The 14,069-nt window shown below is 43.5% G+C and overlaps 1 protein-coding gene across 5 annotated transcripts in view; it reads right to left on the reverse strand.

The window, feature by feature from the left end:
• The window catches only part of SYN3 (synapsin III), a 261,375-nt gene that overhangs the window by 33,215 nt on the left and 214,091 nt on the right, over positions 1–14,069 (reverse strand). For all 5 annotated transcript variants that reach the window (XM_068142332.1, XM_068142330.1, XM_068142331.1 and 2 more), the window contains one exon: positions 752–814. In XM_068142332.1, the coding sequence (XP_067998433.1) occupies positions 752–814 (63 nt within the window). The remainder of the gene's footprint in view (positions 1–751; positions 815–14,069) is intronic.

Below are 14,069 nucleotides of genomic sequence, written 5' to 3' on the forward strand. Positions count from 1 at the left end.
GAATTTCTTGTTCCAAACCAATCAAGTTTTAGACAGGTAAGAGTATGTTTTTTAAAAGGTATATGCAAGAAAGAGGAGGATAAAATGCAGCTGGAATGTGCTGCTGATGCCTCACTGAAAGAGAGAGGAGCCCAGTCACCCCAAGAAACAGGGGCTGCTAATTCACTGGGGGAATAAAGATCCCAGAGAGCCTGGGAAAAACAAACAGGTCCTTCTGGGGAGTGAACTGTTTTTCAGGATTCCTTGGCAGGCAACCAACCACTCTGCTTTGTAAGGTCTTGTTCTTCCTTGGAAGGAGGAAAAAAATAACTGAAGGGCTCCTATTTTATTGAATAAGGTCATCACAATGTGCTCAAAAAGACCAGTGCCACTGCTCCTCATTGTGAGAGCTATGGGGTATAGCTGTACATTACAGGTGCTTGAATAAACAACATTACCACTTTCAAGAGAGAAAAAAATGTATAAATTACAAGCCTAATGACTTCAGCCTAGCCAGCTTTCCCCCCACTCTTCACAACCCCCCTTCCCACATCCCAGACAGCCTCTAACCCAATACCACTGCTTGTCTCCGGGTGCGTGACAGTGGAAAAAGGACTTTTCTCCCACAGGAACAGCCAGTGCAACCCAGATAGGCTGTGGGGAGGTTTAACCCCTTTGCTGGCTGGCCACACTCTGTGTTACAGTCACTGGAATGCTGTGCCACATGTATAATTCTGTTAAGTGAGCTATACATATTCTTTCTTTTACTTACCTTCCCCATTCCAGCATGAGCATGTCCCAGCTTGACCACCACAGGGAAATTCGGAGTTGTGAGCTGAAAGACAGAAGAAGAAGCTCCTCATTAGTTATTTCTTTCTATTTCAAATAGTTTACTTTTATTTAGCAGCTTTTGTCCGCTTCCTGGATGTCAATGGGAGGCTTTAAAAACAGTTAAATGAAGATTGTCTGTGTGGTAGGATAATAAGCATTGGGATCCATGAGATCAGAAATGGAAGCCAAGCAGAATTCTTCAGATCTGATCCACTCCTGCTGCCTGATAACATTAACCTCTAAAACCTTTTTATTTTTACCCATTGCTTTTCCTTCCATGTATGTGTGTACACTCCTATGCATGTAAAAACAGCTACAGCTACAAGCCTGAGTAAATGAACACTTCAGTATGCTGAAAAACATTCTAATTGTGAGAAGGACAAGGGTTGTTTGTTTTCATCCCACACAGACTGCTCTGGCATTTAAAGTGAGTGTGAGCAGTTCTTCAGCAGCTCCCATTTCCCTCCCATTAGCAATGGTGGGGGCAAGGAGAGAGAGAACAGGGGCCAACCCTTGGGTGCAACTCACAAAGTCCATCTATTCATAAGGCCTCTTCCTCTCTTCTCTAACTTCAGAGGTGGGTGTAGGGAATAAAAGAAAACAAAGAAGGGCTGGAATCAGCCATAAAAAAAGATGAAAAAATTATGTCATGTCTTGCTTGGTCTTTACATCAGCCAGGGTCCTGCCATACAAACCATGCAAGTGTGTCTTAGTGCACATGTGGGATTTTACTGGGAGAACTTCAAGCATCATCTCTGCCTTCTGTTGCTCAGTTTGATGCTCATGCAAGGATTCACTTGGAGTGACTGGCTGAGAGCTGGCTAGCTGGACTGATAGGAATTGCACATGCCAGGAGTAACCAGAGTATTTCACTGGAGGTGTTTAGGAAGAGACTGGATGGGGTGCTTGGTGCCATGGTTTAGTTGATTGGATGGTGTTGGATGATGGGTTGGACTCAATGATCTCACAGGTCTTTTCCAACCTGGTCTGGTCTGGTCTATTCTATTCTATTCTATTCTATTCTATTCTATTCTATTCTATTCTATTCTATTCACACCACACCTCCTCTACAGCTGGACCATCTCTGCTTGATATCCCTGTGATCTTCATCCTGTCCTTCTTGCCATCCAAATGCTATCCTTTCAGTACATAACCTGGTAGTTTTTATTGCATATTTAATTTTCTTTAATGAGAATTCTTTTAAAAGACATTTTTGTCTTTATCTAAATGCCTGAAGTGATGATCTCGATTCATTAAGCAGTTAACCTGGAGATCTGGCAATGGGAGGCAGCTGGTTTGGGACAGATAAATGGCTCTCCTATTTATTTAAGTTTGAGAATAGATAAACAAATTGTTCTTGTGCTAATTACCAATTGTCTGTATGGACAGGCAGGCGCTACGCCCTAAAGATAGAATAGTGCTGCAGACTCCATCTGTGGCAGCTCACTATAAATAACAAAATCAGTAATGAACGCTGCTATGTTTTGCCATTCAGATGCTTATATAATGAAGTGTCACAGGAAAGGGGAACAGCGAGTGCAGTGTGTTCTCAAACAACCTGTGCCACTTGTGAGGACCTTCATGCAGAAAGCTGCAGAATCCTCTTTGGACCACAGAAGGGCACACAGCTGCAATAACTCACAGTCCTGGCACAGGCGGGGACCAGCACCCGCTGCTTCAAAAGAAGAGGCAAGAGACTGTGATAGGTGACCCTCCTGAAGCCCTGCAGTTAAGCATATGTTCAGGCACATGAGTCTGTGCTCTATTTCCCCTTCACCTCTCTAGCTGTTTGTAAGAGCCCGAAACTTAATTTGCTGCTGGCATAAATGCATCAAACGGAGGACTGCACCTGAGGCGTACTGAAGATGGGGATGTGGATGGGCTGTATCAGGCCTTTAATGCTGGAAGATGAAAGGTAACCTAGCAGTAAGGGCACCCACCTGCTTAGGCTCTGGGAGACCTGGCTCACTTCCCAGTTCTGTCATCCATGCCCTATGCACACTGTTTGAGCCAAAGTGCTTGCAAGCTCTGGCCTCTGTTCCCTGTTTATGAGCGGAGGCAGCAGCTGTTCCTACTGCACAGGAAAAGCAAGCTACATGCTGTGAGCCAGCCTGACACCCTGGCAAGGAGGCCAAAAAAGTGTGCATGATAGATAATGTTATATCACCAGCTCAAAGCAGCCAGAGGCAGGAAGTGATGCCTCTGCTGCCCTGTTTGTATACCCTACCTGTGGGTTTTGCTGAGAGACCCTGGCTCAAGCATGGAGCCCAGAAGTGGGAAGCATCTGTTTTCCTGTGTACATGCAAAGAAAGTGTGGGATTCAATAAACAACCCAAGTTTACTGCTAGCCTGGAAGAAATCACCGGCAATGACAGTTCTCTGCACAGGCCAATCCTTTTCTCTTTGCTTCTTGGAACCACGAGCTCAGCTTTCTTGTTAGGGCTTGGCCTGATCCCACGTAGGGGTGACCAGCTGGTGTCAGAGCATGCTGGAGTCACAGGCCACTTGACCTGGACCTATTGCATGGGGCTTGGTGTGAAACACAGGTTTAGACTCTAAATATGTGGCAGTTTTGCTGGGAAAACTGTAGCTCCAGGAAAAAGCTGGGTCATGGTTTGCCAGGTATCTGCTTTTGCCACTGAAACTACACCAAATTTCTGTGTAAGTGAATTTGCCTTATGAGGGAGACCAGCACATACACTGAACATCATTTTACAATAGGTTTATCTAGTGACAACGGAGTGCCCTTAGTCTGTGCTGAAGTTAAGTGGAGTTGAAAGCTCTCAATAGTCCACAGGACTAAAGCAAGTAGAGTCCATAGCCACCTGATAACGGAGCCAGGAAGCTCTTGCTGAAGTGGTAGAAGTAGGCTGAACTCCACTGGAGTTAGTGGGGATACTCAGAGCTTCCACCCAAGTACTGTTGTGGCTTGAGTCCCATTTCTGCTGCTAATAAGGTGGCCAGGCAGCATCCTTGGCAAGTACCCAAGTGGACATGGAAGCTGAAGAAAGAGAGAATGATTTGTACACACATCTCTGAGGCAATTCGCACACAGACGTGGTAAGAGGTTCTGGGGGCGGCCACAGCAGCCACAAGGGCAGAGCCCTGAGACAAGTATTTACACATACTTAGTCATAGGTTTCCTGGGAATTAAGATGCCTATAATCAAATGATAGCCCCAGGTTTCAATAAGAAAAGCATGGTTTTACCAAAATCATGCAACGAAACATATCTCTGTCTTTCTGTGTGTGTAAGTTGTAAGGACTCTTTTGTTCTTGGGAAATGGGGAAAACCACTTTGATGCTTTTAAAATGTGCATGAACTGTTGACAGGATCTCTGTATGTTTTGGGATGTGACCATAGCACAGAAGCTAGCTCAGAGAAGAGACACAGGGTATTAGTTCGTATGCACAACTCAACCCTTTGAATTAAAATCCCATAAATGCATTCCCAGAGACTGTTACACAAAAGCCTTGTTACACAAAAGCAAGGTTTTCATATGCATCTAGAACCTGGTGTATGAAGATGCTCATCTAGAGACAAGCGTGAGCAAGAGCTCAGCAAAGCTGAGTGAAGGGAGAGCCATGATTTTGTTTCCAATTTACAGCAGTGGTGGCCCAAAGGATATAGTTTCAGCCCTTGATTTTTATGAGCTCTTCCCTGTGTGTAGGGTCACTGCAAAGATCACTTTTCAGTTAATGAGTATTTTGGCACTGGTGTGTAAAAGTGAGTGCTGGTATGCATACATTAGCCTTTATTTGGAAACCTGTGGTTGCAAACTCTGACACTTTCCCCTTCACGCTCTGTCCCTCTTTTACAACAAAGAAAGAGGTTTGCAGTACTCCTTGTAAATATATGAAAGGTTTTTGTGTTTCTTACTGGTGCAGCAGTAGAAAAGAGTTGGATCTAAATGGATCTGAAGGGAGGAATCTTAGATGAAAACTGATTTATCTCATAAACAACACGCTTTCCACTTTCATATTTTTTTTCAGTGAGTCCCTCAAGACAGGTGCTGATCTTAGGTCTGTGATTTTTGTGCACAGTTCTGTAGCCCAAGTTCATAATGCAAAATGTCTCTTTTGATTTCCTTCTGCCATGTGTAGTTTTGTGCATTAGTTCACATTATGCATCTCATCTCATCTGATGTACTTCCAGTTTCCAGTATAATTCTTTCATCTGCAAAGACTTTCCAGTCAATGCTCAAATGAATAGTACAGGTTGCAATGACATCATGGATAATATTAGGAAGGACCTGGGGAGATGGAAAGATCAAAACTTTGGTCTCTTGGCACCAGAATTGTATTACCATAGGCTCTAGTGTTTCCAATCAGGCCAGAAGCCCCCACAGCACAAGGTACTGTAATATTTGTTCCCCCTTTACCCTAGAAGTAATACTGTGAATTTTTCAAGCTTTTGTACCGTAAACCTGACCTTTCTGTTTAGCTGCCTTTACTTGTATGATGACAGAGTGTGTTCTAGGTGAGTACCTAATGGATTCTGGGAATGCTGTTCGTGCACTTGAGAGGTAAATGCTGAAAGTTATGTGTGTGGCACTTCCCTGCTGTCAATTAAGTTGGACGAGCAGCGAATATATATAATTTCCTGTAATAGCAGGCAAGCTGATTCAAACCTACAGGAAAGCAATGATGTCATGACATGATGTCATCGTGTTTATGGAACTATCTGATTGAAAATCTGAGCTGAAAATCAGCATTGGTTGCATGCCAGCCCTGCTGGGCATGGCAAAGTCAGGGCCATACAGTGAAATATGGAGGTGACGCAGGAGCGCTCCCTATTACTCACTTACTCATGAGTTGATGTAACCACCAACTGCATGCAGCATGGCTTCCTCAGCGGATTAATACTGTGGCCCCATAGAGTTTTGTGGTGGCCCATGACTGTGACAGGCAAGCTCTTCCCCTCTGCTGCTTTTCAGATCAGAAATAGTACAAGAAACAAGAAGTAATGATGGCAGAACATGTTGAACAATGGTGCTAGCATTAACATCTGTGCTTTATTAAAGACACATGATATGGATTCCTTTAAAACACACACATGTGTATTCATTACTGCATTATAATTATAGCACAACGAAGGAAAAATAATTAGCTGGGGAAAGAGAGCCTATGGTTCCAAGCCAGCTCAAGTATGTCCTGAGGAGGAATAGGTATCCTCAAGGGTCTCTGAAGGAAGGAGAAGATAGGGGGTATGATGGGAAAAGTGATGATATTTGTGGCAGGAAGAGTTCCATAGCAGCTGAATCAAGACAGCTTTGCACAACACAGGACTTGAAGCAGTATGGTGATAGTTAGATGGGATGGCAGCTGGAATACAACAGTTCTCCTTCTAGCAAAACAGGAGACAGCATATAATTTTAGGATGTGTTAAATTTTACAGTGCTCTGCTGAGCTGGGGTGATGAAATCAGTGCTGTGGATAAGGTGGATGATTTAGTCCACAGTAGTTTCAGTAATAGGCAAGGGAGGCTTATAAAATTCAATGTGAATAAGCTAACACACTTGATGCAAAACACTGTGAGGGTAGAGGCCAAAGTTTTAGCTAGGAAGCTTTGGAGGTGGCATAAAGAACTGGCACGAATGGGGCTGCTTACTACAGGAGTTTGTGGGAGAGAAAAAATGCAATAATTTGAAAGGGACCTCACTGCTGCGGGCCTGGATATCTGTGAGAGCAATGGACGAACCAGGAATGAGAGCAAAGCAGATGGTTAGATTTAAGAAGATTTAGAGAGATGGATTTTTCATTTGACTCAGCACTAGAGATGAGACCTCCAGCTTCAGGTAGGAATGAACATGGAGAGTAACTAGATAGAGATATTGCATACATCTATTTTTGCTACTAACTGAAGTCAGCAGTGTCTTAGGGAGTGAAGATATCTCAGGGTGGTAAAAAAATTATCTTTTGATTCTATCATTGCTTTTTAAAAGCACATCACAAAACCAAACCAACCATCCACAGAAAACAACCAACCAACCAAACCCAAAGTAAAAAAAAACAAACCCAAAACACAACCACCCCAAAAACCCCCAGAAAACCCAACAGTGAGATGACTTAGTCCCCACATCCTTGGGCAAACAAACCACAAGCCAATGTCACAGGGTTTCTAACACTTGCTGTGGTTAGAAGAGGTCGTGGAAGTGAGTAGAAAAGGTTAAGCATGAAATGAACCTTTTCCATTAATTCCATCTCTAATACTCCTTAACTTCTCTTTTATATGCAACAGGATGCTTTTATTCAGTATTCAGTATCACTAAGGTTGGAAGAGACCTCAAAGATCATCAAGTCCAACCTGTCACCACAGACCTCATGACTAGAGTAGGGAGGACACTACTGCCCACTGCAGGCTTGAACTCACGACCTTCCCATTAAGAGTCTTCTGCGCTACCAACGGAGCCACATCTTTATTTATGCTCCCAGTAGTCCCCCCTCAGCATTTGAAAGATAAAGAGTGTGAACATTTGATATTATTCTAATTATCTTGGAAGTGTGAGAATTACATCAACAAATTCAAATAAGGAGATGCTCAGCGAAGAAAGTAATATAGTAATAGTGTGTAGGCATCTGTGCATGCTCATATTCACAGACATATCTAGCAGTCCCGGTCAGGAAATCTGCATTACCACATCAGAAACGACAGGCAGGTTTTTTAAAGGTTGTTATGAGTACATAGACAATTTTAATTTCTTAATGTGTGGTGTTCACTTAGCCAACATTTTGCAGTGTTGCCTTTAGGGAAGCCTCTTCTTTTCCCTTATTTGCTGGGAGAGTGACTGCATCCCCCCCAAATCCTTATGTCGAAAATACTCTTTAAATATTTTTTCCTGGCATGCAGTGAAAGAGAAGAAGAAACTCGTAAGACTCCTCTTCCTCTTGATCTGAATTGAGCACATTTAGCTTTGTTTTTCTCTAAACAAAAAATCCCATTCCTCACAAACACACTGCAGAAGGAGAGATGGTGAATATAGGTTGTTGACAGGGTGGGCAACTCACTAGAAATTTTCTTTTGGTGAGTTACCTCTGGAAAAAAACTTAGTGCCTAAGATAAGGTAGAAGATACAAGGAGACATGGGGGGGGGGGAGGGGGGGGGGGCAGGGAGGAAGTGTTTCATGATGTTATACTGGAGTCTTCAAAGCCATTCTCTCTTTCAAGAATCCCTGAAGTTCACAAGACGTTGGCCAACAGAGGTCTCTCTTTATTCAGCAGGCTTGACTGTTGCTGTTTTTGGGGCAGACTCTGGATTCTCACTGAATTCAAAATAAGCAGTATGGGGTTTCTTTGAGAGAACAAAACTTCCCTGAACTTCACAGTGGAAAACAACTTTTAGCAACAGGCACCATAGGAGTAATTAGGTCTCATTGAAGTGGATCATTCCCCTGTTACTGCTAGTCTCTTAACCTCAGCATGCAGTCTGGTGCAGGTGCTTTCCTGTCTCCAAAGGGCAAAGTGAATATGGTTCTCACCCCATCTTTTACATAAAATGAAGCTGCATGCCTGGACTGCAAAGCTCATGAGAATCAGACATGGTTCCAAGGTCTTGGCTGTGATTTCACAGCCTTCTATAGCACATTCGAGAGTGGTGCAATTATGTCAGTGTAAAATGAGAAGCCAGTCCTAGTCTTATTGCCATATTCATCAAGAAATACTCTACCTGACACAGAAATGGCTCTAATGTTTTGTTGGAAGTCTCATGCTGTTGTAACTGTGCCAATGACCCTGTGCAGCCTTGGCTGACATTGCCATGTCAGGTGCCTGCAGGAAGAGGGCCACAAGCAATGAGCCATGGACGCTGCCTAGTACAGAGAACAGGATACCATGGTCCACTGGAATATCTGAAATACCCTCTGGGCTCCTGAAAGCTGCTGGGCAATGGGTCACTGCCTCCTTCCTTCTTGCCATTCTTCAGCACTCAAAACTGTAGAAACAGGAGAGAGAACCAGGAAGTTGCAGCTGCTTTATTTCTATACTTTTTAAAAAAGCGTATCTTGATGAATGCTCCAGAGCACACAAGGTACTTAGAACACAGAGAAGAATGAGGAACAGGGGAATTGTTACCCTGCAGCTAGTATCTCAAAGTATGTTTATACTAATAAATAGAATAATGACATAGCAAGGACACTGGCCCTAAGTTGCCTATACTGTTAAATTGTCAGAGCGACCTCTGGCACATTCTGACTCTAGCCTTCCCCTCAAACAATTCCCAAGCACAGCATGGAAATCAGCATTAGTCTGCAGTATTACACCATGGGATACTCTGGAGGCTAAGAGATCTTGATAACATGGCTGGGGTTGGATCATGCCCTACCTTTGTATGCTCTCACTTTAGTGTCTTAATCCAGTTGTAGGGACAAATGCTCTATCACATGTAGCTATATGTCTTACAATTCCCTTATTATATTTTCCACTGATTCTCTTTTTCAGACTGAATTCATCATGGGTGCATTTTTCACCTACAGCCACAGGTAATTACACTACATTTCTTTTGTCTAGTGACCTGGAAAGTCATGTATTACCTCACATGAGAAATATCTATGCTATGGGCCTAGTTTGTCCTATTTTACAGCTAGGTCTCATTTTCAGCATTTTGAGCCCTTAGGCCCACGCAAGAATTCAAATACTTCACTAATGTGGCCTGGAAGTGAGATACCCATCCCCTACTTTTTGTGCTCTGGGACATAATGTGGGTAGTAAGTGTCTTCAAAGCCCTGTGGATCTACTTCTTCCACGGGCTGCACATAGAGTTGAACACTGGCAACAGCTCTTCTGAATCCTCAAGTTGTTGTGGCATCTTTTGTAGGCATCTACAGTAGGTGGGGCCAACTATGAGCCTTTTTTTTTCCTGCGTGCTCTTGTTCTTGTGCTTCACAGTTTCAGGTTTCTTTCTTCAGATAAAAAAACTTCTGTGTTTTATCCAGACTAAGTTTTTGTTCACATCAGAGACACTGAAAGCATGACAAGCAGGCATGACAAGCAGGCACTTTATCCTACGATTGAATTCTCTCTCTGTCCTTTGAGATCTCTTACAAACTTTCAAATTACAGTATCTGTTGGTAGGAGCCAAAAACTGTATCTCCATACCCAGCAGTTTCTTGGGATAGAAAATGATGCTTCAAAGTGCAAACTTCATATTGCAAAACTGAAAGTGCCATGTTTCAACGATTCTGTGAATGAGCACCAATTCACCTCCTTTCTTTCCTTTCTTTGAGGTTTTTCTGACATGAGTTTTACCTCTTCATGTTCCATTTGTAGACATTTGTCTTTGAGTTAGGGAAATAATCCAAGACCGTGACACTGCTCTGAGAAACCCCTTTCCTATCTAGGTTTTTAGTACATGAGCCCAAAATGGCACCACATGGGTACCTTTCCCCCTCTTGAGGTTTATTCCATGAGATTTTACACAATCCTGTTCTGTTTTCTAAAGCCATTAGGGCTTCCAACGAAATGGAAGAAACAAATTCAGTGGGTGTCCTGTGCAAATATCCTATATTCATACCTTGTCTGTGACCACAGTGCTGAGCAACAGCCTAGTCTACCATTAGGTGTCAAAACCAGCAGGGAAGTTGAGCAGGCTCCATAGGCAGTTATTTTCAGCTGGGAATGCCTTCTGTTTACATCTTTTGCAGCTCTAACAAGAAAAGGGATCCTGAAGTGAATGCATTCAGAGGAAGACAGAAGAAATCACTGTGTGGATCAGCTGTTTTCATCTTACAACCACCAGCTCAGTTAGTGACATTTTTCCTTTGCTGAGCCCACACATTGATGTGCCTCAGGCTGCAGTGGCCAGGGGTGGTAAGCAGCAGGAAGCAGAGAAATTCCTTTTGGAGTAATACATAAACCTTCTTCTTCAGCTTGGTCAGGCCTGGGGTGGCAAAGGATGCTGTGGTCTCTGTGACCCACTCCTTCTGTTTTGCCTAGAGAGAAAAGGTTTGTCCTTTACTGGAAAAAGATTTCACTGATTTCATCTGTGAGGTAATATCTTCAGTTCTTTGGGATAAGTGAGATGAATGCGAGTGAGCTGGTCCACGCCCAGTACAGAAAGGCATTTGTTTCTTTCCCAGGCACATCACTGAGGCTATTGTGGGATTCAGGTAGGATTTTGGAACGTGGGCAGAAACCTGCATGAAGGTAAATGGGAATGAGTCTGAAAGAAGGAGGTTGAGCTCACCAGGGAAGCTCACACCTGTCACTCTAGCTGGAGGCACAGCATGTGAGGCAAGAGGAGCAGAAACAACGCTCACCTCCACTGCCTGTTGTCACCAAATGTGTTGTCCCTCCATCGTGACATGAGCATTGTGCTTGCCCAATGGCAAAGCTGAAACTGGTTTGGAAAAATAGGTATTTGTTTCCTTGCTTCAGTTCTACCTTTTTAACTCCCCTTAGACTTCATGCTGCTCAATTACCTCCCAAAACTGATTGCTGAATTCTTTCAGAGTGGTCCTGGCTTTATTTCTCATGGAGGAAATGCCAGCATCTCAGAAATGCAGCAGAGGAACTTCTCTGCTGAGCTTCTGTGCTGCACAAATTGTTGCTATCAAAATATATAGACCAAACTTCAGGGGAGTTTGCACTGACAAACAAATATGTGTTTGCTCTCTGAAAGAAACAAAACCATCCTTCAATCTATTTAGGAGTACTCAAAACCTGTAAGATAAAACAGTCTCAAGTGGGAGAAGCCAACTGAGCTTTTTTGTTTGTTTGGTTGCTATGTTTTGTTTCTTAAATTCTGAAATCACAGAGAAGTTTTGCATACATTTGTCCTGGTGGGCTTCTCAATTGATGGGTTTTCACCCACCAGTTTTGGGCAGGACAATGGAGAAAATGTTCAAAACTTCCTGTACAGAGATGGCTTGGCTAATTCCATGCTCAGAGAGGAGCAAATGTCCAGGCTGTGTGTTTGTGTATTTTTGGACTTCAGTAGCAAGAACCTCTGATACTGAACCTCGAGGACTATTTTGTATGCATTTTGTAGACAGCCCTAATTAGCTAAATTAGTTTGTCTACATCATAAATGTAAAGCAGTGAACACTGGATTTGTCTCTAATTGTGGCACTGCTGTGGTGATGGCTTGCAGACTTTTTTTCTCTTTAACTTTCTCATTAGTACTTAGCTTTAGGCATTTGTGAGAAACCACAGCCTCCAAAAGCTCCCACTCTTGTCCTCTTAATTTTGACTCACAACATTTTAATGGATGAACAGAAAGGAAAGAAAGCCTTTGGTTCTCATACCATTCAGCAAACCTCCGGCTGGCACTGCCATTGTTTGGGAACCCTTGTGAGGATGAAAGCAAACTCTGTACAGATGTGGCCTCTTCTGAGGCTGCTCTTTGAGGACTGTTGATTCTCAGAACAAAAAGCACGTGAAGAGGGTGATTGGCAGGGGATTTCCATGGAGCTCTCTAAGGGAAGTTATTTTAAAATGATCTTGCACCACACAGGGCTAGTGATAGTCCTCGGTGGGAGGGGTTCCCAAAAGCATGGATGCTGCTGTGACCCTTTGTACTCAGTGAATTTTTCCACGACTTCAGCAGGGCTGAAGCTGGCACATCCATTCCACACAGTGAGATGCTGTGTGGAGATTCTTCAGGCCAGTAGGCTCATGAAGTACATCACGATGCAGCCTCACCAGGTTGTAGCTGGGAAATGTAGAGCTGGATGAATGTGGCAAAAAGAAAGCCATATAGTAGATGGCTTGTGCAGGGACAGCTTGATTTTTGCTGTTCTCAGACCTTTCTAGGGATCTGCTGCTGTGTAGTTTTGGACCTTGGTCTCCACCTGTGAGAAGTTAATGGGGTGAAGCCATCTGGTTGGGTATCTCTGTGCCTATCATGAAGACATGATCTTGGAGCACTTACAACAAATCCTGTCCTTCCTTCCTAAACCTTTACACAGGGAGTTTATGAGGCATGATATGCAAACCCTGCCCCATGAAAGGAGTAACCAGCTCTCAGAAACTGGGAGTGGTAAATGAGGTCCCTCCTGAAACTAATCCCACTATGAGTATGACTGCTGATTAAATTGAGGCTTTGGATGGTCAAACTGTAACCGGGGCAGGAAATTTGGTTACATCCGTCCAGCCGTCTGACTTCATGTGGCTAATGCTGTCCTGAACTCATCACTATGGCAGCATGGCATCTCACACGTAAAGGCTGAAGCCCTGGCTGCACTGAAGGCAATGGGAGTTACCTCATTCATCTCAGTGAGGCTTTGGTTTCTTTTGCAATGTCTGGTAAAGAATGTTTATCTCAAATTCCTCTCCCACTCTGAGGTATTTTCACTGTTTTATTGCTTGATGATGCAACTTGCAAGCAATCCTGTGAGGATGGCCTTTTGTGCACGAAGTTGAGGTCGAGTGAGAGTAGGAAGGCAGCTGAGAGGGTGTAGTTGGTCACCCAGCTTATGACACAAAGTCCCATGGGGACATGAACCAAAGCTGCCTCGAAGCATCCCTATGTCAGGGAGAAGCAAGTTCATCTGAGAACTTGGAGCAGTGCTGGGAAAGGTCGGAAAGAGGGGAAGCAGCTGACACCTCCCCTCTTATCTCTTCCCACACACCTGCAAGGTCACAGACAAGAACATCAAGGAAAAGCTGGGATTCTTCCTCTCTAGGGTGGCACATCTCTGTGCCACAACAGTGTTGGCTGGGACCAGGGGCCTTGTTTGCCCCAAAGTTTTTGGGTTGACGAGGTAATACTCAGAGACACAAACCATTTCTATATGTGATTTCTTTCTTTTATGTCATAAGCTAATTGCTTCCTTGTACCACAATGTCTTCCAGCTGTTGGTCTTTATCTGTTTCTGTGTTTCTTCTGCCACTCTGGTGCATCAGTAATTCAGAAATGGTTCCCACATTTCCTCTGCTACTACAAAAGGAACAAGAAAACAAAAATACTCACAGGCAAAATCTGCTTGCTCCTAACTGTATTCTCCACATGAGAGGCTCCAAGATCAAATTCCGTAAAATATTACCTATCAAAAGGATTACTTTGCATTTGCTGATGCAGAACTTCTTCCTTGGTGACACTGCACATGTAGAGGCCCAGAAATAACCAGGACAAGCTAAGCCATGCAGTCTGTGACAAACTTAGCTTTATTCATGTATGTGATGAGACTGCTTGTCGAAGCGTACAAAGACTGCCCTTGTTTGGGAATAAGAGAGAATGAGGACCTTCTATTTCGTTTATAAAACTTGATGTGATCCTTCTGTATCTCCACTAATAGATGACAATAATTACATTGAATTCACTC

Source organism: Melanerpes formicivorus, unplaced genomic scaffold, assembly GCF_026170545.1.
Source record: "Melanerpes formicivorus ecotype bairdi unplaced genomic scaffold, bMelFor1.0.p_v2 SCAF_8, whole genome shotgun sequence".
Taxonomy (NCBI): domain Eukaryota; kingdom Metazoa; phylum Chordata; class Aves; order Piciformes; family Picidae; genus Melanerpes; species Melanerpes formicivorus.